This window comes from Sciurus carolinensis, chromosome 14 (genome assembly GCF_902686445.1).
Source record: "Sciurus carolinensis chromosome 14, mSciCar1.2, whole genome shotgun sequence".
NCBI lineage: Eukaryota > Metazoa > Chordata > Mammalia > Rodentia > Sciuridae > Sciurus > Sciurus carolinensis.
In genome coordinates, this window is record NC_062226.1 from 64,959,848 (window position 1) to 64,987,255 (window position 27,408).

General features: G+C 33.7%; 1 protein-coding gene across 1 annotated transcript in view; it reads right to left on the reverse strand.

Annotated features, from left to right (window-relative positions):
* Nucleotides 1-27,408, reverse strand: part of Jak2 (Janus kinase 2) — a 113,387-nt gene that overhangs the window by 51,575 nt on the left and 34,404 nt on the right. The window contains 2 exon segments of the mRNA XM_047524742.1: nucleotides 1-70; nucleotides 17,773-17,896. Of these exon segments, the coding sequence (XP_047380698.1) occupies nucleotides 1-70; nucleotides 17,773-17,896 (194 nt within the window).

A 27,408-nucleotide genomic window follows, 5' to 3' on the forward strand; every position in this document is an offset into this window, starting at 1 on the left:
AGCACCTCGAGATATCCCATGCCGGTAAGTTCTGTTGCTGCCACTGCAATACCAGTGAGGAAAGTAAAATCTAAAAAAAATAGTTAAAACAGTCCATTAGCCTCCAAAGAGATCAAATATAAAGATATTTTATATAAAGAACCACTGTCAGCATACTGAAAGTTATCTCTCATTATCTGAAAACCTCTGATTCATATATTTGGGGGCACTGCTATTAGATTCAATTTTGTCTGTAATTGTTATGTCTTCTTAATGAATTGGCCCACATACTTATGTTTCCTTTTGTTTCTAGCAATGCTTTTTATCTTAAAATCTATTTTGTCTGATATTATAATTATTGTAGGTGTCTTTTGTTTACTGTATACCTAGTAAATCTTTTTTATTATTTATTTCTCACTTTTTGTCATGTCACAATAGGTATCTTTTTAATTGTGACAGCAATATTGCAGTCCTGCTGCCTGAGCCTTGTTAGTAGCTGCAATTACAAGTGTGTGCTACCACACAAGGTTACACTGCATTTTCTTTATCCATTCATCTGCTGATAGGCACCTAGGCTGATTCCATATCTTGGATATTATGCACAGTGCTATAATAAACAGGGAAATGCAGGTTCTTTTTCTTTCCTTTTTATTCTTTCTAGTTAAATACAATACCAGGATACACCCTGCATTATCACAAAGGTATAGAACTCAATCCCCTCCAATTCAACACCAGTACTTTCCCCCACTTCACTGATATCTCTTCAATCCATTTATGTTTACTCGTTGTTGTTTTTTTTTTTTTTTTTTTTTAATTAGTGTCCTGTGGATACCTATGATGCCTAGATCCACCGTGCCACATCCATGCAAGCATATACAAAAGTTTGGTCAGATTCATTCATTGTTCTTCCTTTTTTCCATCCCTTCTTCCGCCTACTGAATACACTTCATCTACTCCACTAATCTTTCTTCTGTTTTGAAGAAATTCCTTCACCTTTTATTTTTCCTTTCTCTTTTTTTTTATTCCCCTTCCCTTATTTTAGATTAGCTTCCACATATCAGAGAAAACATTCATCCTCTGGTTTTTTTGAACTGACTTATTTCACTCTACATGATAGACTCCAGTTCCATTCATTTAGCAGCAAATGTCATAACTTCATTCTTTATGGTTGAGTACTATTCCACTATATATGTATACCACATTTTCTTCATCCATTCATCTGTTTAAGGGCACCTAGGCTGGTTCCACAGTTTGGCTATCATGAATTGAGCTGCTATAAACATGGATGTGGCTACATCACTTTACTATGCTGATTTAAAATATTTTGGATATATACTGAGCAGCGGAATAGTTGGGTCATATGTTGGTTCCATTCCTAGTTTTTTGAGAAATCTCTGTACCGCTTTCCACACTAATTTGCAGTCCCACCAACAATGTATGAATGTACCTTTTTCCATACATTGTTGCCAACATTTATTGATATTTGTATTCTTTATAATTGCCATTCTGACTAAAGTGAGATGAAATCTCAATGTAGTTTTGATTTGCATTTCCCTTATGGGTAGAGATGTTGAATATTTTTTTCATATTTGTTGACCATTTGTATTTCTTCTTTTGAGAAGTGTCTGTTCAGTTCTTTTGCCCATTTATTGACTGAGTTTTTGTGTGTGTGTTAAGTTTTTTGAGTCCTTTGTACATTCTGGATATTAATATCTTATCTGAGGGACAGGTCGCAAGGATCTCTCTCCCATTCCATAGGCTCTCTCTTCACACTCTTTATTGTTTCCTTTGCTGTTAAGTTTTTAACTTGATGCCATATCATACGTTGATATTTTATTTCTTATGTTCGAGGAGTCTTGATAAGGGAGTTGGTTAATGTGCCAACATGTTGGAGCGTTGGGCCTACATGTTCCTCTAGCAGCTGCAGGATCTCTGGTTTAATTCCTGGGTCTTTGTTCTACTTTGAATTGGCTTTGGCACAAGGTAAGAAATAGGGGTTAGATTTCATTCCACTGAATGTGGATTTCCAGTTTTTCTAGCACAATTGTTGACAAAGCGATCTTTTCTCCAGTATTTGTTTTTGGAGACTTCATAATATCAGATAACTATATTTATGTGATTTTTGTCTCTGTACCTTCTATTCTATTCCATTGGTCTTCATGCCTGCTCTGGTGTTCATATCATGCTGTTTTTGTTGCGAAAGCTCTGTAGTAGACGTTGAGGTCTGGTATTGCTTAATATTTCTCATTAAGGATTGCTTTGGCTATTCTGGGTCTCTTATTTTTCCAAATGAATTTCCTAACTGCTTTTTCTAGTTCTATGAAGAATGTCATTGGAATTTTGATGGTGATTGCACTGAAAATGTATAGCATTTTTGGTAGTATAGTGATTTTGACAATATTAATTCTGCCTGTCCAAGAACATGGGAGGTCTTTCTATCTTCCAATGTCTTCTTTGATTTCTTTATTTAGTGTTCTGTAGTTTTCATTTTAAAGGCCTTTACCTCTTTTGTTAGTTTGCTTCCCAAGTATTTTATTTTATTTTATTGAGTCTACTGTTAATGGGATAGTTTTCCTAATTTCTTTTTCAGTAGATTCATCATTGAATTATAGGAACAGGATTGATTTATGTTTGTTGACCTTATATTTTGCTACTTTTCTGAATTTATTTATGAGCACTAGAAGTCTTCTGGTTTTTTAGATCTTCTAAATATAGGATCATGTCAGCAGCAAAGAGGTAACTTGAGCTCTTCTTTTTCTAATGGTATCCCTTGAATTTCCTTCTCAACTGCTCTGGTTAGAGTTTTAAGGTAATGTTGAATAGGAATGGTAAAAGTGGGCATTCTTCTCTTGCTCCTATTTTTAGAGGAAATGCTTTAGTTTTTCTCCATTCAATATAACATTCACCTTAGGTCTGTCATATATAACTTTTAAGTTCCTTCTATCCCAAGATATTCTAGTGTTTTAAACATGAATGGGTGTTGTACTGTGTCAAATGCTTTTTCTGCATCTACTAAGATAATTATGTGATTCTTGACTTTGACTCTATTTATGTGGTGAATTACATTTATTGATTTCCATATTTTGAGTCAAACTTGCATCTCTAGGATGAAACCATTTGATAAAGGTGCACTGTCTTTTCAATGTGTTTTTATATAAGGTTTGCCTATATGTTATAAATTTTTGCACTTATGTTCATCAATAATATTGGTGTGAATGTTGGCTTGTATGTGGGGGAAAAGGCACACTTTTACATTGCTGGTGGGGTTGCAAATTGGTGCAGTCACTCTGGAAAGCAATGTGGAGAATCCTCAGAAAACTTGGAATGGACCGACCTTTTGACCCAGTTATCCCACTTCGTGGTTTATATTGATCTGTTTAAGTTTTCTATATCCTTCTAGTTCAATTTGGGAGTCATAGGTCTCTAGGAATTTATCAACATCTTCAAGGTTTTATAACTTACTGGAGTATAAATTTTCAAAACAGTTTCTGATGACCCTCTGGATTTCACTAGTGTCTGTAGTTATACTTCCTTTTCATGTCAGATTTTTTTTTCAGTGTTTTCTCTTTTTCTTTTGGTTATTTTGGCTAAGCATTTATTAATCTTGTTTATCTTTTCAAAAAAAATCTTAAGTTTTGTTGATCTTTTGTATCATTTTTATTCTTAAGTTCATTGATTTTGGTTCTAACTATTTCCTGTCTTCTACTGATTTTGGTATTGGTTTGTTCTTTTTCTAGGGCTTTGAGATATAAAGTTAAATTATTTATTTGGTATCATTTTACTATTTTGATGTATGAACTTAGTGTTATAAATTTTCCTTTGAACTGACTTCATACTGTCCCAGAGATTTTCATGTTAATTCACTTACTTCTAATAATTTTTTTTATTTCTCCCCTGATTTCTTCTTCTATCCATTTGTCATTCAAATGTGTATTATTTAGTCTCCAAGTGTTAGATTGGTTTCTGTTTTTCTATCTTAATTTCTAATTTGATTCTATTATGATTAATAGAATACAAGTTATTATCTCTATTTTTTTGAATATTCTAAGATTTACTTTGTGACCTAAAATATGATCTGGTTTAGAAAATGTTCCATTTGCTAGTGAGGAAAAAAAAAACTGGATTTAGTCATTAATGGATGAAATATTCTATAGATGTCTTTTAGTTCCATATTATTAATTGTATTATTTTAGTTCTGTAGAATATTTATTACTTTATACAGGAATGATCTATCCAGCAGTAAGAAAGGTGTGTTAAAGTCACCCCATATTATTGGATTCTTAATATTGAGAAGAGTTTGTTTTATATACATAGAAACACCATTATTTGGGGCATAAATACTTACAATCATTAGATCTTGTAGTTGTATGATTTCTTTAAGCAGTATGAAGTGACCTTTGCCTCTTCTGATTAATTTTGGCTTGAAGTCCACTTTATCCAATATGAGATGGCTATCCCTACTTGTTTGTGAATACCATTTGAATGGTATGTCTTTTCCCACCCTTTCATCTTCAATCTATGGATGTCTTTGCCTGTGTGATGAGTCTTCTGATGAGAGGTTATTGTTGGACCTTGTTTTATAATTCAATCTACCAACCTATGTCTTTGGATTGAAGAGTTTAGACCACTTACACATTCAATGTTATTATAGAAAAATGATTTTTATCTTCTGCCATTTTGATTTATTTCTAATGTTAGAATCTGACTTTATTCTCTAATAACTGACTATTCTTCTAGTATACTTCACCCCTATGCTGGTATTCATTTCTATTTTTCATTTCTTCAAAAATATTTCATTGAGTATTTTTTATAGGGAAGGCTTTCTGGTTATAAATTATTTTAGCTTCGTTTATCACAGAGGTTTTTATTTCATTTCTAATTCTGAAGCTTACTTTTGCTATGTATAGGATTCTTGGTTGGAATCTATTTTCTTTTAGAGCTTTGTATGTATTATTCCAAACCCTCCTGGTCCTTAGGGTCTCAGTTGAGAAATGAGTTGAAATCCAGATTGTTTTATCTCTAAATGTGACCAGTCATTTTTCTCTTGCAGCTTTAAAAAGTCTATCCTTATTCTCTATTTTAGGCATTTTAATTATAATGTGGATATAATAATAATGGAGTAGATCTATTGTGATTTTTGTATATTTGGAGTTCTATATACCTCTTGCATTTGAATTTCAATCTCATTCTTAAGGTTTTAGAATTTTCTGATTAATTCATTGAAAAAAACTGGGCATCCCTTTAGCTTGTATTTCAATCTAAATCTACCTCAATAATTCTTAAATATTGTCTCAATGTTATTCCAGATTTCTTGAATATTCTGGTCATAGTCTCTTAACATATTTTCTTTATGGTCAACTTTACTTCGTCTTCAAAGTCTAAAAATCTACCTTCAAAGTGGTCTAATCTATTAGTGATACTTTGCACTGGATTTTTAATTTGGTTTATTGAGTTTTTCATTTCTAGGATTTCCATTTGGTTCTTTTTAAGAACATCTCTTTATTGAAGTGATCTTTCACTTCCTGTACTTTCTAATTTCACTCCTTACATCTTTTTTAGCTCAAAGAACATTTTAACTATGAACTCTCTAAATTCTTTCTGACATTCCCCCCATCCCCTTTGTGTTGATGGAGTCAGTTGTTGAAGCATTATGAGCTATTTGGAATGGCTTGCTTCCCTTGCTTTTTCATATTGTTTGTATATCTACACATCTATTAGAATAGTCATCACTTCTTTTAAGTAAGGGACTATTTTGTGAGCTTCTTTCTTGTAAGAACCTTACATTTGGTGAATATCCAGCTATTGATATTCAGCACCATTTTGAAAGATGCCATTGAACCCTATTTACCATAATCACTTCAGAGCTAAACCTCAATTCAACCTTATGAGAACAAAACTTGTTGCTATTGTTCTCTACGATTCCTCAAATCCAGGTATATACTTGTAGCAAAGTTCTGAAATTGGTCAAAAATATTAGTTATTAATCTACTAAAATTGCTGTAACTTTGAGGGTTAAGGGGGGAGAAAAAAGATTGGGCAAAAGTGAGGAGAAAGAGAGAGAGAGAAGAAAGAACGAAAAGATAGGAAAGAATAATTCATAGCAAGGTAGAAAGGAAGAATAGACGGGTGGTGGATATTTGAGGTAGTACCACATAATGCAAGAAGATGAATAGCAGGTAAGAGGGGCAAGTATAAATCAGACCTAGGAAAACAAAGATAAGAAGATAGACTCCAATTAATGTTTAAACCATTAGATGAAATACATTCAAATGGGTTGAAGGCACACTCTTGGTTAACAGGGTGAACACTATTGTTCAAGCTAATGAGTTATTTATATGTTCTAAGTTGATATTAGATAAAGAAGAATAGAATTATGGCATTTTCTGGTAAATGGATAGAGCTGGAGAATATCATGCTAAGTGAAATAAGCCAGTCCAAAAAAAACAAAGGCAGAATGTTCTCTCTGTTATGTAGATTCTAACCTACAATAAGGGAGGGAAAAGTAGTTTATTGGACTAGACAAAGGGGAATAAAAGGAAGGGAGAGGAGATGGGAATAGGAAACACAGTAGAATGAATCAGACATATCTTTTCTATTCTTATGTATGAATACACAACCAAAGTAACTCCACATCATGTACAACCACAATAATGGGATCCTAATTCGAACAAGATATACTTTTCTATGTATGTACAATATATAAAATATACTCTATTATTGCCATGTATATTTAAGAAAGAACAAATAAATTTTTTTAAAAAAATTTAAAACATACTGACTGATATTTGAAATGGTGAGAAATTTGAAATTGGATTATTTTTCTTGGTTTATACTGTCCTTGATGGCTGGATATATCACTGACTTCTCAAATAACTAATAAAAGTAGGAATTCAAAATGAAAAAAAAGGTCGAGGTTAAAGTTACTTATAGTAAACCATGCCAAGGTGAAGAAAATTCTTTTTGAATCTTGGTGTGGATTTTATTGGGGTTTGGACATTTAGCATATGTCCATCATTCTTTGGCTGTGGATTTCTCCAGAATTGCAGGAGCACAGGAGTCAATTCCCTAGCTGTTATGGAACTCCCATCAACTAGTTCTGGTTTGTCAACTCAGGGTCCTGTAGCTGACTGCTCAGAGTCTGCAGTGTTGTGACTTGGCTTTTTCTATTATGTGCAGGAGTTCAGGATGCAGGCTCTGGAGTGTTCCTGGGATTGCTGTGTATCACCAAGTACCTGCTGCCCAATACAGCAGTCTTTTCAAGGTGGTATAGATCCTGGTGGCTGCCTGTGAACACATGATTTCTGGCTGTTGATTTTTCACAGGTGTTCTGTGGTCCAGAAGTATTCCCCTGGCCACACCAGTCTCTGGAGTATAGGGACTCAGTTAGTTCACCTGGGTTCTAATTTACACTGTCCTATGTTGTGAATAGCAGGTGTTGATTCCCTCTGTTGACTATGACTGATGCAAGGTACAGCCTGTCCAAACAATGCTCTTTCACAAACAGTTGTGATCACAGGTAAGGCTGGGAGTCAGTTAGGGCTGGAAGCAGCCACTTCCTAGTGCCTTGGATCAGGCATTTTTCTACCTTAACTGATCTCCCTCTAGCTATGTTTGCAGATGTCTATCACTTAAGTTTCCCGGGGTATTCAGGGAACTTCTTCTAGCAGCCTTCTACCCAGGCTGCCACCATCCAGGAATTGGTCTCTATGTCACTGGATATTCAGGCAGATTCCCTCCGGTATGGCCCCCTGATTAAGAGGACAGTCCTAGGATACCCATAATGCCTTCTCATACTGTCAGTGGTTGAGGCTGCTGCAATCCTGATAGAAACATTTTCCTCTGCTTTGGTCAAAGCTGTTATGCTGCTCTGTCTCTTGGTCACAGAGTCTGAGCAGAGCAGTGGGTTAGATGCACTTCCCCATTCAGGTCTGCTCTATTCCACTCCCCTTGTTCATGAAGGGGAGAGGGAGGGAGCTTCAGTAATTTTCAGCTAGTACTGGTCCCTCTACAAGTTCTTTCTGGTTGGATTCTTAAAGGTCCCTTAAAGAGGGACTTCCCTCTGATTTGATTTGCAGCCATCTGGACTTGGAAAGATGCCATGTTGATTTAAGGGACTAGTCAGCTGAGGGCTCCACAAGATGCCTGCAGATCCCCCAGCTCAGCTTTCTTTTCACAATTTGGTTTAAGTTGCTTGATCTGCTTTAAGGACCCAACTGTTCCCATCACATTTTAAATTTTATCTGCCTTGCCAAGTATTTTCATGTGGGTGAGTTTAAGAGATTTTCTGCTCTCTGTCTCTCTGTTAGCTCTCTCCCTCCCTGACCCTGGTTTAGGTTCAGGGTAAGGGAACTCTGAGCTTATTTTCAACTCTGGTAATGAATCTTCATGTCTCTCTAGGTCTCAGACTTTGTAATATAAGTCTCTATTTATTTTGTTACCCGCCTTCAATTTCTGCTTTTCCTTCAATGCTTCCTTTCTGTGCTGCCCTTTTGATTGGATTATTTGTTCTTTTGTTGTTAAGTTTTTTGAGTTTCTTTATATATTCTGGGTGCTAATCCTTTGTAAGATGAATAACTGGAAAGACTTTTTTCCCCATTCTGTGGGTCATCTCTTCACTATATTGGTTGTTTCCTTTGCTGGGCAGATTTTTAATTTAATGTGATCCCATTTGATAATTCTTATTTTTGTTTCCTGAAACTATTGAAGTCCTATCTGGGAAATCACTGCCCAAGCCAATATCTTGAAATATTCTCCTATGTTTTCTTCTGGTAGTTTTAAGGTCTTGCATTAAGGTTTTTTAATCCATTTTGAGCTGATTTTTTTTTTTTTTTTTAAACCAGGCAAGGGAAGGGGTCTAGTTCCAATCCAGTTTTCCCAAGATTATTTGTTTCTGAAGAGACTATCCTTTCTACGACACATGTTTTTGGCACCTTTGCTGGGAGTCAGTTAGCTAAAAATGTCCTGATTTATTTCTAGGTCTCCTATTCTGCTCCATTGATCTACATTTCTGTTATTATACTAATACCATGCTGTTTTGTTACTATTGATCTGTAACATGTTTTGAAGTCAAGTATTGTGATGTCTCCAGCACTGTTCTTTTACTCAAGATTGTTTTGACTATTCAGGGTCATTTGTGCTTCCATAGGAATTTTAGAAATTTTTTTCCTAGTTCTGTGAAGAATGTCATTAATATTTTAATGGGGAATGCACCAGTTTGGGGCTTTTCTTTGTTGAGAGACTTTTTATTATTATTTCAGTCTCATTACTTATTATCGACCTATTTCAATTTTTTATATTCTCTTAGTTCAATCTTGGTAGGTCATATGTGTCCAAAAATTTGTATATTTCTTAAAGATTTTCCCATTTATTCCATATAGTTATTCAAATATTCCCTAATGATCCTTCAACTATTAGTGATATATGTTGGAATGTATCCTTTTTTATATCTAATTTTATCTGTTTGGTCTTCTCTCAATTTTGGTTATTTAGAATAAAGGTTTGTCAGTTTGTTTATCTTTTCAAAGAACCAACTCTTGTTGAGTCACCATTTCACTTATTTCGTCTCTGATGTTAACTATTACTTTCCTGTTGTTTTTGTTGGTTCTTATTTTTCTAAAGCGTTTAAGTGCATCATTAGATTATTTATGTGAGATCACTATTTTTTCATGTTGGTGCTCACAGCTATAAACTTCCCTCTTAGTACTGTTTTCACTGTAATCCACAAGTTCTGGCATATTTCATTTACCTTTTCATTTGATTGCAGAATTTTATATTTCCCCTCTGATTTCTTCAGTGACAATTTTCATTCAATACTCTGTTATTCAATTTCCATGTGTTTAATTTCTGCAGTTGTCTCTTGCTGTTGATTTCTAGCTTTATTCCAAGTGACCAGATAAGATGCAAGAAATTATTTCAATTCCTCTTAATTTGTTAAGGCTTGCTTTGTGGCCTAATATATGGTCTATCTTAGAAAAAGTTCCAGTGTTGATAAAAAAAAATATATATATATATATGTATTCAGTAGATATTAGAGGGAATATTATGTAGATGTCTATTAAGTTCATTTGACTTACAGTGTAATTTAACTTTGATGTTTTTTCATTAATTTTTTTCCCTGGACGATCTATCTATTAGTAGTAGTGGGGTATCAACGTTGCACAATTAATGTATTGGGACCTATCTCTCCCTGTATGTCTAGTAGTATTTGTTCTATTAATTGGGTGTTCCCATGTTTAGTAGATAAATATATTTATAATCATTATATCTTCTCAATGAATTGTGCCCTTGTTCAAGATAGAACCTCTTTGTCTGTTCTTAGTGGTATTATCTTGAAGTCTATTTTGTGAAATATAAGTATAGCTACTTCTGCTTAGTTTGGGATTCACTTGTTTGAAATATCATTTCCCATGCAATCTCTTTCAGTCTGTGTATACTTTTGCAGATGAGTTGACTTTCTTACAGGCATCATATGTTGGGTCCTGTTTATTTAGTCATTTACCCAGGCTGAATATTTTTAATTGGAGAACTAAGATCATTTATATCAGGGATATTACTGAAAGATATGTACGTTGTTCCTGTCATTTTGTTGTTTTTTCTTTTCATTGATTTGAATACTCTGTGTTTATTTCTTACTTTATTAATTTTAGAAGTTTGATGATTTACTGTGTTTATAATGTTTGATTCATATTTTTTCATTTGTGTACTCTTCTAGTGAGATTTATTCTTGTAGTTGTGTTGTGTTATACTTTATTCTTATAATTGGTTTATATTTCTTCCTCTTTTGGGTATAAGATTCCTTAAATATCTTCCGTAATACTGGTTTAATGGTCATGAATTCCCATGGTTTATGCCAACCTTAGAAGGTGTTTATTTCATCTTCCAATGAAGGATAATTGTGCTACAATCTTGGTTGGCAATTATTTTCTTTCAGGACTTTGAAACACATCATTGCATGCCTTCCTAGTCTTTAGAGTTTCTGATGAGAAATCTGTGAGTCTAGCAGGTTTCGTTTTAAATGTGATTTGGAGTTTCTCTCTTGCAGATTTAACATTCTTTCTTTGTCCTGTACTTTTGGCGATTTATACTATATCATGGAGAGGTTTCTTTTCTGATCACGTCAACTTGAGGTTATAAATGCCTCCTATATCTGGATGTCCACATCTTTCCCAAGATTTGGGAAATTTTCTCACATTACTTCATTGAATAGGTTTCCTATTCCTTTATCCTATAGCTCTTCTCCTCATGTATGCCAATAATGCAGACAGTAAGTCTTTTAAAAGTGCCCCAGAGATCTTGTGTGTGTTCTGCTAAATCTGCTTTCTTCCTTCATTCTTGCCTGAATGCAATATTTTGTCACGCTTGTCTTTGAGCATTGATATTCCTTCTTTCCACTTGGTGTAGTCTGTGGATTAGGCTTTCAACTGAGGTTTTATTTGACCTAGTGAGTTTTTCATTCCCAGGATTTGTTTGGTTCTTTTTCAATGTCTCTATCTCTTTATTTCTCATCATATCCTACACAATCTTTTTTAAATCACCCAACTATTTATCTGCATTATCTTAGAATTTGCTGAGCTTTTAAAAATCATTCTTTTGAATACTTTAACTGGAATTTCATCCACTTTGATATCATTGGAATCTGTTACTATATATAGAATGATAAACATTAGGAGGATAAGATTTCCTTCATTTTTCATACATATTGTGTTTCTACATTGAGGTTTGCTCATCTATTGGGATGGATCTCTCTTCCACTTTTATATAAGGGCCTTCTTAGTAGGCAGACTTCTCTTGATGATATTTTTGGTGTTGGTGTGTTGTATAAGTGGACTTTTTAGTATAATCTCCCTTTGGCTTCTTTGGTTGTGATTAATGAATTCTGACACATATCTACCATATCAGAGCCTGAAGAACCCACTTTTTATGTATATCTCACAAGAATGGGCCCCTCTGATAATCCAGGAGGTTGTTAATAGAACAGTATGTGTGTGTGGGGGGGGGGTACTCTCTGTGGTTACTCCTGCAATGGGAATAGATGCCTACATCTGGTGGTAGGAGTTTCCATGGTCACTGTTGATATTGGCTCTGTTACTTGAAAGTGATTGATACTGACTGTTCCAATTGTGGTAAAGGGCATGAAGCTTTAATCCTTTGTTTACATACTGGTGCAGTTCCTGGTGTTTCACATGGAGAGGCAGGTACCAGCATCATAACTCCCCATCTATGGCACTTACATTCAGTCTTGTCATCAGTGTGCATTCTGACAGGAGCAACTAACTGATGTTGAGGACACTCAGCTGCATTATTTCTCTCTGCTACTATTGTAGGGATGACTTCAAGGAATGAGCCATCAGATTCCCCCAGCTGTGCCCAATACATCATTGGCTAAGAGCTTTTGCCTGCCTATTCTTTAAGGTGAAGTATCCACCAATGTTTCAGTTGGAATAAGTGATGACTAGATCTAGATACACGTCCTTGCAGTTGGGGCTGAGAGTATAATTCAATGGTAGAGCACCTACCCAACATTATATAGTTCCAGGCTTGATCCCAAGGTACACAGAAAAGTAAAAAAAGATTTTAAAAGGTATAAACAACAGAACAACAATGATGACAACAGAAGACAGGAAAACAAAGAATAAAATGAAAATTTTTTTTTAAATTATAATTAAGATGGGTGCAGAGGACACACCTATAATCCAGCTATGTGGAAGACTGAGACAAGAGGACTGCAAGTTTTGAGGCAGTCTTAGTTACTAATAATGGGTGGAGATGTATCTCAGTGGTAGAACACCCCTGGGTTTAATCTCTAAAACTATAAAAATAAATTAATTATTTTAAATTTAAAAAGAAAGCAGGATAAAAGGTAAAAAGTAAAAAACAGGGTAAAAGAGGAATAAAAACTTTAAAGGAAAAGAAAGTATAAATTAAAATAAAAATGTGCTTCCTGACCAAGGTACTTGAACTGGGAGAAAGAGAGGTGCTAGTCACAACCTATGCCAATCAAAGTTTCCCTCTGGGTCTTCTTAGACTGTAGGCCTGTGGACAGGGTAAAGGTTGGGGGTTATTCACTATCCAATTATTTCTGTTGTGGTGCTCCCTGGGTGACTGACTGGAGTGATATGTGGCTGAAGCTAGGTGGAATTCCTCTCAATTGCTTTGCGTACCAGAACAAGGTGACTTGGAATGTGGAGCTCACTCAGCAAAAATTATCTCTGTAGCTTTTTGGGTTGTAGCATGTTCATGAGCTAGTTGGCAATGTGGAGGTCAGTAAACAAAGATTCTCTGGAGCTTCTGGGACTGGGCACTCCTTGGGTGATATAATATGTCCCCAGATGCCCCCACAGGTGGGAGAGGCAATGGAGATGCTGGAAGTCTCAATCTATTTAGATCACATATCTTTGAGGTGACAAATTCTGCTCTCGAGGGGCTCACTGGGACTTTTCCTCTTTCATGTACACCACCCAGGGGATATCTCCCATTCCCCTGCCATAATGCCACGCAATCGGTGCCAGGATGCTCTGTTTCTCCCTTCCATAATCAAAAATCTTGGGTTTCTCCATGTTTCCTTCTCTCTACTGTTGAACTGTAGTGCTCTCTCACACTCACCTCAACAAGCAACTATACACTTGTTGTTCTGGTTCTAACTTGTAAAGAAGCAGGTGAGTGTTTAGTGCCTCTGATTCACCATCTTGAATTCTCCTTGCTTCTCACTTTATGTTGTATATTTTTAAATGCTTTACTTTCACCCTCTTGTGTCTTTGAAAATAAAGCATACCTCTTACAGACAGTATGAAGCTGGATCAAGTTTATCTACTCCTTCAATCTCTGCCTTTTGATTTAGTGTTTTATCTATTTATAATTAAGTCAATTACAGTTAAGTAGGATTTATGTCTGTCATTATGCTAGTGATTTTCTACACAGCTGGTCTTTTTGTTCACCTATTTTCCTATTACTGCTTTTGCTTGCATTAAAAAGATATTTTCTAGTGTATTGTTTTAAGTTCCTTACTTTTTCTTTTACTGTATACTTTTGAATTATACAGAGTTGCTCTGAGGATTACAATTAACACCTTAACTTAAAATAATCTAGTTTTTATTAATACCAGCTTAATAATGACACTATATACAAACTTGTTTACATATCCTTTGTGCTATTATTGTCATATAAATGACATCTTTATTCACCATAAGTTCTTCAACAGTTTTTAATTACTGCTTTTTTATGTTGTCTTTGATCTAATTCCTACATATTCAGTAAAGGAAATGAAGAATAACAACAGGCAAGTAAGATTTTTTTCAAGTTATATAAGATCTTCTCTTCAATAGTTTTTGGTCAGACTTTTCCGGTATGGATATATGACCCCTTAGTTTAAGAAAAAGAAGAATTTATATCTATTCTAATGGTAAGAGAAACATTTTTCACTTCTTGAGGAGAGATTAGCAAACTGTAGCTCGTAGGTCAAATGTAGCCCACTGTCAGTTTCAGTAAATAATGTGTTATAATTTGTGAGATACAGCCATGCCCACTTATTTATTTATTGTCTCTGAATCCTTTCACACAACAGACTTAGATAGTTAACAGGAGAAACAGTATGGCCTACAAAGCCTAAAATATTTAGTATCTGTAACTTTTCAAAAGAAATTGCTGATCCTACCTGCTCTACATGCACTTTAAAATAAAAAGTCATCTTTGTTGATTACATATAATATGGTAAATGAAGAAAATAAGGGAAAATATTCATAAGATATTGACATATTGTCAATCTTATGTAACATATTAGCAAGATAAAAACACAAATTTTAGTCTAAAATCTGCAGGAATGTCTTATATAATTTTGGATTGATTTAATACTATATACTTTGCTATTAGTTGCAGTTAAATGGGTTCATTTCTGTTTGCTTGTGGCACATAGAAATGAGTAATTTTTTTAAAATATTGACCATATTTAGAAACCTTCTGAAAGTTTACAACTTATGCCTAAAGCTTTGTTCATATTTTCTATGATAACAATTCTAACATTCTAACCAATGACTTTTGGTTTCTTTGTTCTCAATTGTTAAACATTTTAGTTATTTTTCTTGTCTTAATATATTGGTTAGGAACTCCTCTAAAATCCTGATGTAGCAGTGATTGTGCACATCTTTGTTTTCTCGCCTTGTTCTTCATTTTAAAGAGAATGCCTCTAACATTTTACCATTAAAAATATTTGCTACATGTTTTTACTAGATACCCTTTATCATGTTGAGTACTTTCCTCTTAAATTTTACTTTATTAAAGTTTCTTTTTCCTTTCTTTTTGTAATTATAAGTTGAATCTGTATTCTTTTTAGTATGCCATACTGTCTGCCTGCAAAGAATGGAAATGTTAAATGAATAAGGGCCACCTGTAATCTAAAAATACACAGAAAACCATGAGGAGTAGCATGTGACACAAGAATAGCAAACACTGTAAAATTATTTTCCACAGATGTTATACAATATTAGGTTTACACCAATTAACTAATCATGAGAGATTGCGGATTTCAAGTATTCATTATTTTCATAACTAATGAGATAAGCATTTTTTCAAAAGACCATTAATTACTTGTCCTTTTGTGAAATAACATCTCTCATGTACTTTTAAGTAATAATATAACAGTATTTTAAATTTTAGTTTAGTAAAACTAACACCTATTTGATTTGTTGAAACTATCTTAAAGTTTACCTTTTAATTTTAAGAGTTTAGCTTTCAGAAGCTTCAAGTAGTTTGTAGTTAACAATAGTAATCAATCCCATGTGATTTCTTCTATTGTTTTCAAGCTTAAATGGTATTTTCAAAGGAAATGATAGCTATTCAATTCTAATTCAGGTATGACTTTATTTTTTTTTATTTTTTCACACTTCAATTTGTATCTCAATCTACTCTCAAATCAATTTAAAATTCATTCAGATATATACTGTCAAGTAAGAAGCTAAAATTTTATCCAGACAGGTAACCAATTGTCCTACCACCATTTATTGACCAATCTTTCCCTTCCCCATTCATATGAAAAGATTTCATCATATGTTAAGTTTCCATATGTATGAAGGACTAAAATTTTCAAGCTGTATCAATGTCATCACTCTATATATGTTATGATTTTGAATTTAATTATGCAGTTTTAATAATAGATACCTTTTATAGTTCATATGAGACACTATCTCCTAAAATATTTTACAACTGCCAAATAATCTTTCTTGTGATTACCTTATTTAATAATTTAAGATTAACTTTGTAATCTTAACTTTGTGGCAAGTTCCTTAAAATGTTTTTGTTGAGATTTGACTGGTTTAGAGTTAATTCTATATTTTGAGAAAAATCTTTATATTTGTAGTATTCCATCTCTCCAGTCCTATGTTGTAAGCAGCCCTCCCTATGCACGGATTCTGTACTTATAGATTCAATCAGTTGCTGATGAAAAATATTTAGAAAAAAAAATTGAATCTGAACTGAACATACACATTTTTGTTATTTCTTACACAACACAGTATGATAACTATTTATATACCATTTACATTGTATGAGGTATTATAAATGTTCTACAGATGATTAAATTATATAATAGGATAAGTATAGGTTACATGCTAATACTAGACATAAAAGTGACTTGAGCATTTGTGGATGGTGATATTTGAGGGGGTACCTATAACCAATGTCCCATGGATAATAAAGAATGGCTGTATTATACTCTCATTCTTCGTATTTTCAAAGAAGTTTGTAGTTATTCCATCTTGTCTGGTGTTTTTTTATTAAGATTATTCCTGAATAATTAATGTTTTATAGCTATTTTGAGTGGATCTTCTTCATCTATTATGTTATAATTTACCATACATAAGAATGACATTTTTGTAAATGACCCTTACTGAACTCTAATTTTGTCTTTTTGATAATTTCATCAAAAATTATCTGTTGAGTATAAATTATACCCTGGAAATCAGAAAACTTAAACACATCAAACTACATATTTTCACACAGAATAGAGTGAAGGAAAGAAGCAATAGAATATTAAAATATAATAAAAGCCAACCATTTGATAGGCACAATGTTAAATAATACAAATACACTATTCTTTAGTAAGGTACACACAATAAGGTTAAAAGGCAAGTTTAGGAAGAAACGAGGTTGGATTTGAAACCTGTCATTTCCTAGCTATGAGACCATGAGTAAATATAAGAAATACCTCAAATCTATATCTAAAAATAAATAAATAAAATAAAACAAAAACTTTAAAAATAAATACCTCAAAGTATCAGATATTTCCATCTTTAACATGGACCTTTAATATCTCATGAAGATATGAAGAAAATTAAATAATAAATATAAATCTTTGGAAAACCACAGCTATGTGTTACAGATCAAAATTATTAGCGTCCTCCTTTTGAATAGAAAAATACCTCTGGATTTCTCTAAATAGGCATTACACATTGCCATAAATTATTAAATAAATTAACTTAAAATTTAAGGCTTAAGTGAACACTGATAAAAATTTATCTTTCTCTCATTTCAACTTTTTAAAAAAGTATTTAGGAAGAAGAAATAAATGTGAGGCCATATTTTAATGCACAAAACATCAAATTTCCTGGAAGTCAGCATATTCCAAACATTTTGGATTTTTACTAATAAAGACCATTCTCATCCCTTTTATTAAATTTCACTAATAATAATCTAAAGGGGTAATGTGGCACCTCACCAAAAACACTATAATTATCAAATTATATAGCTGGAAATCTCCCATACTTTGCCCTTTTTCCTTTTTGTATATAATAAATAACAAAGTACCTTATTCTGTAGAGTACATTATTCCTTGTTGACTCATCTATATGGAAGACATGGTTGGGTGGATACCAGATCCTGTCTGCTTCACTCATTAAAGCAAACATATTATGATACACAGGTGTGATACCTAGAAAAGAAGCCAAAATAAAAATGATTACAGATAGTTTTAAAAAAAAAAAAACTGTTAGCAATCAGTAGAAAATGCAGTAGTAACTAAAATCTTCTGGTACAATAACACTTAAAACTGAACTTTTAATCAGACACCTTTTATTCCCCTGTGTTTTAAAATTCAACTGTCGGGTTGGCCTGGGGGCATACGACTGTAATCCCGGGTACTTAGGAAACCAAAGCTGGAGGAAGGTCATCTTCAGCAACTTCAGTCACTTAGCAAGACCCATCTCAAAAACTAAAAGGGCTACAGTTGCAGGCCAGTGGTAGAATACTCCTAGGTTTGATCACCAGTACCGTCCCTCTAATGTATATGTAAATGTGTGTGTGTGTATACATAAAAAGGATTCCAAAAATCACACACACCCATATATATATACCCATTTTTTTTTAAATCCAGTGTAACTGTCCTCTATAAAAAGGTTGATTCAAATGTTCAAGTTTCCTTTAACTGAAGGGAAGTCCATTTGTGTGTGTATGTGCATATATGTGTGTGTTTTAATTGAAATGGAAAGTATCAAATCACTGAAATATTTAGAAGTCATTCAATACTTTTAAAAGAATAATGAAATGATGAAACTGTTTCATTTTAAATGAAAAGTTTTACACAATCCACTAGTAATTACATTCTTTCAATTAATTGCTTCAATTAAATCAGAAATGAATATGTAAAAATGATTTAAATCCTATATGTCTGAAATATAAACTTCAGAAAAGAAGAGTATTTTTATTCTAGTAATATTTCCATTCTTTTCCATTGTGGACAAAATGACACCAACTCTACACGGTCAACAAAGTTTTAAATCCTGAATTTAAATTGTTAACTACATATAGATGTATAAGGTATATTAAAAAAAAAAAAAAAAACATTATTCAGTAGCAATTTTAAACTATATCCCTGCATTTACTCTTTTATTTACAAATATTTCTAAATATCTTGCAGGTCAAAGAAAAATTATAAATTAAAATGCATTTATAGTGAATGATCAGGCTGGGGAGATAGCTCAGTTGGTAGAGCGCTTGCCTTGCAAGCACTAAGGCCCTGGGTTCAATCCCCAGCACCACAAAAATATAAATTAAAAAAAATATATATAGTGAATGATCACACCACACATTAAAAATTTGTGGAATACAAATAGAAAGACTCAGAAGGAAAATTATAGGTATAATATGCTGACATTAACAAGAAAGATCTAAATATCTAACACAATAGAGAACAAAAGACTAATCCCAAATAAAGGTGAATGAAGGACAGATAAAAAGTGATGCAACCACATCAATGTTCACAGCTCAATTCACAGTAGTTAAACTATGAAACTAACCAAGATGCCCTTTAATTGATGAATGGATAAAGAAACTGTGGTATATATACACAGTGGAATATTAGTCATAAAGAAGAATAAAATTATGGCATTTGCTAGTAAAAGGATGAAGTTGGAAATATCAAGCTAAATGAAATAGGCCAAGCCCCAAAAACCAAAGGCTGAATGTTTTCTCAGTGGATTATGATACATAACAAGGGGGTGGGAAGAAGAATGATGGAACTTTGGAAGGTATAGAGGAAAATGGGGCAGGAGGGGATGGGGGAAGGAAAGGTAGTATAAGTATAAGAGAGTATTACCCTGTGTATACATATGATTACATGAATGGTGTGAATCTACATGTGTACAACCATAAAAATGAAAAGTTGTACCCCATTTGTGTATAATGAATCAAAATGCAGTCTGTAAAAATTTTAAAAAGAAGTTAACAGAGAATACTCAATAAAGAGAAATGACAAAAGATTATTCTTTGCAAATATTTACAAAATAAACATGTCTTTGTTATCTGAAAAAGAATAAAATACACAAACTATGAATTTTTAAAAAGCATAATTATAGGTTATGAAGGCAAAAGATAGTAATGCAACTACAAATGAATTTGAAAATAATGGATAATTTTCAGAAAATTACTTTAGAAAAAATTCAAGAATAAAAAAAAACTCCAAAGGAATTATAATCATTAAAGACAGAATCAAACTACTTTTAAAAATGGAGAAGAAAGAAAAAGGAGGAAAAGAAAGAAGAATAAGAAAGAAGGAAAAACCACCAGATTTGGATGGGATTTATATGTGAGTTCAACCAAACATGAAAGACAATTCCATCTAAAATATACTATTACAGAGAACAGAAAAGGAGCAAACAGAGAAACTGATATATCTTGTGAGTTGAAATTGACCATGAAACCAAAACCAGACAGAGATCATAGAAGGGTAATCTCACTTACCAAATGAACATAAAAATCTTAAACTAAGTACAAGCAAAGCAAATCCATCAATGTTTCTTTAAAAATATTACAACCAAATTCATCCATTTATTTTAGGATTGGCAGAGATAACAAATTAGAAAAATCTATAATGCAATTCATCACAATAATGTATTAGAGCAGGTTTCAAGATGGCTAAATAGAGATGGTTTCTTTCCTGGCTGCTCCATGGCATGAAACTAAGAAAGCAGACAGGCAGCTTCTCAGCAAGGTAGGTGAACAAAAATAAAGGGAGAGGGGGCTTATTGGGATTTAAAACTGGACATTCAAAGTCAATCAGGGAGTCAGGAGTTCAGATATAACAAAATGAGAGAGAAATCCCCAGCACCACAGCAGCTGCTGAAACGGGAAGCACAAGTCAGAGCAGGCCCTCTTTGAGCAAAGAGGAGGAATAAAGGAATTAAAGGAAACCACATTTTTAGGAGGCCTGAGGTATGTCTAGATACAGAGAGTTTCGAGATCAAAGACACTGCCTGACTAAACTGGAAGACATGCTACACAATATCCTTATGAGGGAAAGAAGCCCCCAACTTTCCCAGTGTGATGGGCTGACAGATCTGGCTCCATGAGAATGTTATAGACCAGACTATAAGGGAAATGACTAAACAGACTCCATTTTGCTCTGAGACTCCATGTTATGTAGGAAATAAGCTTCTCCCATGGGAACAACCTGCCTCTGTACCCATCCTCAGTTACTTAGCGTGACATGTTTAGCAATACAAAATGACAATTCTTATGTAATGAAAAACTGCTCTCTTTTGATCTCTATTGCTCTTAATCAATGTACCATGTAAACAGTAACTGTGTGGATGTTATTAACCATTCTTTAGTTTGTACCTAGGTAAGGGTCGTTTTGACCCACTTCTCCCCTGTTAATGATCTCATGATGTTAGTCTGTAATTTCGAATCATAGCAACAGACACTTATGATTGATGTGACTTTTGGTATAAGAACCCCTACGACCCTGTGGTCAGGGCTCTTCTCCCAATAGCCATTTTTTGGGGCACTGTGTGAGACAGTCAGTCGGTCAGCTTAATAAAGACTCTCAGATTTGAACTTCTCAGTGGTGATCGGTCTGTTCTTAAGTTGTACCCCATAACACCCAGCAGTATGTGGAAAACAGAGAAAGGAACCATTTTGCAGCTGCGGTGTGGAAGCCAGCAGCTGAGGAAAACAATTTCCGGTAAACCAGAGTTTGGCCCAAAATAAAGGCCAAGCAAACCCACACTGCATAACATGGAGTGTGCCTAAGTGACCAAGAGAAAATCAAATGTGGAAAGAGGTTTACACAGGGGACTACTGGTTGTGGAAATCCACCCAGCTCTGCTCTTCCCCCTCCAATCCAGTGGTTTACAGGACAGACTGGGAGAGAGTAACCTGGCCAGGAATTCAAAAGGATGGGGGTGGGAAAGATTGAGTTTGGAGACTGGATCTGAGACAAGGAAAAATAGGGTTCCACAGATAACGTAGTGACTTCTCCTCCATACTAGTGGAATCCAGGGGAGATCAATGGGGTACAGTATTCCAGCATGGACCAGCAACTCCTGGGCCCTGGAGGTAGGCTGACTTAAAATCTTCAGATCAACTAGCATTTAGCCAAGAGCCTGGAGCCCAACTAAGCCCAAACACCACCTCCAGGAATTTCACCCACAGGATTATCTATCTCACTCCAGCAATCAACCTGGAGGGTGGGGTATCACATTGCAGATGAGCCCACCAAACACTGCTGAGAATGGAGGCTGAGAATCTTTTGAAATCCAATAAACACAATTCTTTAACTTTTCATTGAGATTATTTTTTCTCTTATTTTTCTTTTTTCCTTTTCTCTGTTTAATTGTGACCTTAACGGTTCATGAACATTTATACATACTCATATTTGGGTTTTTTTCCCTCATTTCTAGCATTTTTGAAGCCAGTTATTTTTCATGGATGAGCTTTTTTGAGGACTAGGATGTTTGATTAGTGTATTTGTTTTGTTTTATATTCTTTTATTTTATTTTTAATTTTTTTTTAATTTTACTTTATATATTTTTTCTCTCACTTATCTGTCTCCCTTGATTTTCTTTCTTTCTTTTCATCTGCTAACAGCTAATCTCTGTTCTTTTTTCATTCTTCCTTTAATTTTTTACTTCTATCTTCTCTCTTCCCTCATAATCAATACATCCTATTATCACTTCTATTCTCTCCCTATCCACCATCTGAAATTGTAAACTCTTTTGCAAACTTATTATTTTTATTGGAGGCAATAACTGATCATATCATTTCTGTTTATTGTGACAATTAACATAAATGTCATAGCAGGTATATTTGGTTTGATGCTGTATATTGTTTGCATTGGTGGTTATTATTTGTCTCCCCCTAAATAGTGAGGTACTGGAAATCTACAGGGACACTATAAGTCCACAGAGCAGAAACTCTGCTGCCTCAGATCCATACTGTTAGATGGGTAGACACACAAACATCACAAAAAAGCAAGGGAACAAAATGCCCCAAACAAACCAAGATACTCCAATAACAGAATCCATCAACTCCACAGTGGAAAAAAATGTCAAAGAAGGAGTTTAGAATGTATATAGTTAAACTTACCTGTGAGGTAAAGTACCATATAAGTAGTGAAATCAGAGAGAAAAAACAGGAAGTAAAAGATCACTTCAATAAAGAAATAGAGATTCCAAAGCAAAAAAAAAAAAAAAAAAAATCAAGAAAAAATTCTCAACATGAAGGAATAAATAAATCAAATTAAAATTTCAATGTAAGGCATCACCAACAAACTAGATTACTTGGAAGACAGGTTTCAGTCAATGAAGACAAAATATAAAATCTTGAAAACAAAGTTGGTCGTATAGAAAAGATGTTAAGAGACCATGAACACAACTTCCAAGAAATATGGGATAACCTAAAAAGATCAAATTTAAGATTTACTGGGGTAGATGAAGGCTTGGAGATATAAACCAAAGGAATGCACAATCTTTTCAATGAAATGATATCAGAAAATTTCACAGTAATATATTAAAAGAAACATTTGAAGTAAAAAAAAATGGCAGAATTATAAATTTGAAAAGTCAGTGGTGAGTACACTAGTATTTTATTTTTATAAACAAACTATTATTTGACATTTTATAATTAAAACTGGATTAAAAACAATGGTAAAAATGGAAATAATTTATTCATAGTACAACAAACCCACATGACTAATATTCATGCAAAAAGATAATAACACATAGTATTGAAGGAAATGCAAATGAAAATTACATGAGAGCACTTTATACTCACTTATCTAGCAAAAATAATAAGGATAACACAACTAGCAGTGAACTGTAGAGAAAATGATACTGTTACAGTATTACTAGAAATGTAAACTGGTACAGTTCTGAGAAAGTAATATATAATGCAACTCAGAGAAATCAATATCTACAAAAATTTTAAATAACCCTTCAACCCAACAACCTCTCCTACGTATTCCTACAAGGGTAATACAGTGTTAAGAAAATAGAAACAAAACATAAATTTAAGAGCAGAAGATAAAAAAAACTTGTGGTCGTAAGGGCGAATATAAATGGTTTAAATGGATTTTTCATAATGTGTTTTTCATAAGAAAAGCAAGATGCATGCCAGAATATGATTTCATTTTAAAAAAATGACCTCACAATCCTCAACTGGTGGGGGGCAAAACAGTGTACAGAAATGATGACTACACAGTCTTGGAAAAGATCATAAACATTCACAAGAGAGAACAGGAAGGAAAGAAAACCATGAAAAAAAAATTTAATTTTTGTTAAAAGGGACTCAGAAGATAGAAATGGAAAATGCTCATGTAAAAAGGAAGAAAAGTAAAAGAAAAGAGAAAAAAGTAAAAAGTTGCCAAGAATAAAAAAGGAGGGAAAAGCAATAACAAGATGAAGAGTTCACGCTATAACTCATCTTCAAACTGTAGAGAATAATGACTTATGCAAACTTTAAAATAACCATAAGGATACAGGAAATAACGCCATTCAAATAATGTGCTAAAAAGTTATTTTGATCAGGTGAATTCTGTATTGAAGAATGTTTTAAACTTGGACATTTGAGTATCACCATCTATTTAATCAAACATCTTATTCCATGTCTCTGCTTTGAACATACTACTTTTTTTATTTAGAAAGAATACCTCTCCTCTACCACTAAGTTTCGAGGTATGCAAATAGTGTTTCAGGTTCACAGGACACAGAGTGGGAGATGAAACTGCCCAGGAAGGGACCATAAAAGACCAGATATACCAACCACTATTCCATTATTCAGAAAAACACTAGAAAGAGAATGTTAATTTTAAAGCTGGCATTTATTTTAAATGTCATCATCTAAATAAAATTTTGATCTCTATTCTTAACATATTATAAGGATTTTTTTAATAATACAATGCCATGATCTTTCAAATAGAGCATTTACACAAAGCATGAAAAGTCAATTCATATTCATGATTCATCAGGATTTTTGAAATGATGAACAATGAGTTTTTAATATAACTAAGACTCTATACCTTAATTGGAGGTATCAAAACAAGAAAATGAATGTGTATACAAATAAATTGCCACAAAGGTGTCAGAAAAAGGGGATATGCACCAAAAAAAAAAAAAAAAAAAAAAAATGGTTGGATTAGCCCTGCAAACAAATAACAAAAAACACCACTTATAAGTCATGTTTAGTCAAAGATTTCTTATTCAAAAATTACAGCTATATATTATACTAGTTACATTTGTTTCTTAGTAATTCACATTAATTGGGTTGACCGGAAGAAGAAAAAGTAGTGACACTATATTTGAGATATATTTTATAATGAAAAGAGAGGACCTCAAAGAAACCTCACAATCATTGTTAACTCCCTTTCTTTCCCTACTATTATGGTTCAGATATGAGGTATCCCCAAAAAGCTTATGTGTAAGACAATGCAATATAGCTTAGAGGTGTGATGATTAATGAGAACCATAACCCAATCAGTGCATTAATTCAGTAATACTGAATTAACTGAATAGTAACTGTAGGCAGGTAAGATGTGACTGGAGGTGGGTCATTGGGGGCATGCCTATCGGGTCTATATTTTGTCCATGGTGAGGGGAATCTCTCTCTCTGCTTCCTGGTGCCATGTTCTGAGCTGCTTTCCTTTGCCACATCCTTTCATCAAGATGTTCTGCCTCACCTCAAACACTCGGGAATGGAGTTGGTTGTCTATGAACTGAGACCTGGAAAACGATGAGCCCCAAAATAATAAACATTTCCTCCTCTAATTGTTCTTGTCAGGTCTTTTGATGACAGCAGCAAAAATGCTGATTAAACACCAGTAAACCATATCCAAATTCTTTTTACTCTTATCTGTTACAATCACTATAGCATGTTTCCTTCTTTCCCAAGCCATTACCAGAATTGTCATTCAGATCCATAACCTAGAGTTCTTGCCATCATTCTGCTAACATTGAGAGTCCTTAACATAATACCTATAAAGCAGGTATTATAAATACAAGAATGAAGAAGAATAGCTAATGTTTAGGATCTCATAGTATAGTAGATGAGACAAAGAAGACATTGAAAAATCATAATTCAAAAAGTTTAGTGCAATAGTAAATACCACAGAACAGAGAATAAAAGAAGTAAAAAATTATCACAAGAGTGAGTAAAAACTTCAACAAAGACTTCTGAAAATGTAATTCATAAGCCAAAATACCTTAGGAGCTAGATCTTATATTCTATGTAATTCCAGGCATAAATCATAAAATGTGCATAGGAATATTTCTGGAGCTAAAATAGTTACACAGGAAAAAAAAAAGTGCTATATAACCCAGTGGTTACAGACAGGATGAGCATAAAAGTCAGCTGAACCAAATAATTTCAGTTCATATGTAGTGTCCCAGAATAATAACAATTAGTATTAGTTTTAGTATTTTGGCAGTACTTGAGATTAAATTAAGAAGCATTCTACTTCTGAGCTACCTCCCTACTCTGTTTTTTATCTTGAGACAGGGTCTCACTAGGTTGCTGAGGCTAGACTACAACTTTTAATCCTTCTACCTCAGCCTCCTAAGTAGATAGGATTACAGATGTGTTCCATTGTGTGTGGCCAAAGCATTTTTAAAATTTTTTTACTGATGCATCACAATTGTACATAATGGTGGAATTTGTTGCTACATATTAGTACATGCATACCATATAACAATATAATTTGGCCAATTTGGCTCCCCAGCACTTCCCCCTTCCTCTCTTCCTCCCACCCCCAAGTCCCTTTACACTACTGAACTTCCTTTGATTTTACATTTATTTTCCTTTTTCTGCTCTAGCTTCCACGTATGAGAGAAAACATATGACCCTGGAACTTCTGAGTTTGGCTTATCTTGCTTAAAATACTGTGCTCAAGTTCCATCCATTTTCCTGCAAATAATATCATTTCATTCTTCTTTATGATTGAATAAAGCTCCTTTGTGTATACATACCACATTTTTTCCCATTCATCTGTTGATGAATACCTAGGCTGGTTACATAGTTTGGCTATTGTGAATTACACTGATTTTAACATGGGAAGGCATGTATTGCTACAGTATGATGACTTTAATTCTTTAGAAAAAATACTGAGGAGTGGTATACCTGAGTCATACAGTGGTTCCATGCCTTGTTGTTGTTGTTGTTGTTGTTGTTTGTTTTTAATTACTTTTTTTTTCTTTAGTCATCAATGGACTTCTAGTTATTCATTTATATGTGGTGCTGAGAATCTAACCCAGGCCTCACACGTCAGGCAAGCACTCTACCACTGAGTCACAACCTCAGCCCCATGCCTCATCTTCTGAGGAACATCCAGACTGATTTCCATAGTGGCTGAACCAATATAAGATCCCACCAAAAATGTGGGATTTTCCTCCACATCCTCTCCAGCACATATTATTATTTGTATTCTTAATGACTGCCATTCTGACTGGTGTGAGATGAAATCTCAGTGCAGTTTTGCTTTGCATTTCCTAACTGTATAATGTCCTCTACAGAATAAGGTACTTCATCATTTATCACATACAGTGACTTACTTATTGATAAAGGGGCAAAGCAGGGGAGATTTCCAACTATTTTGGAGAAGGTTCCATGAATTATTAAGAAGAAAGTGTATTCAGCTGTTGTTAGATGGAATGTTCTATAAATGTCTGTTAAGTCCAT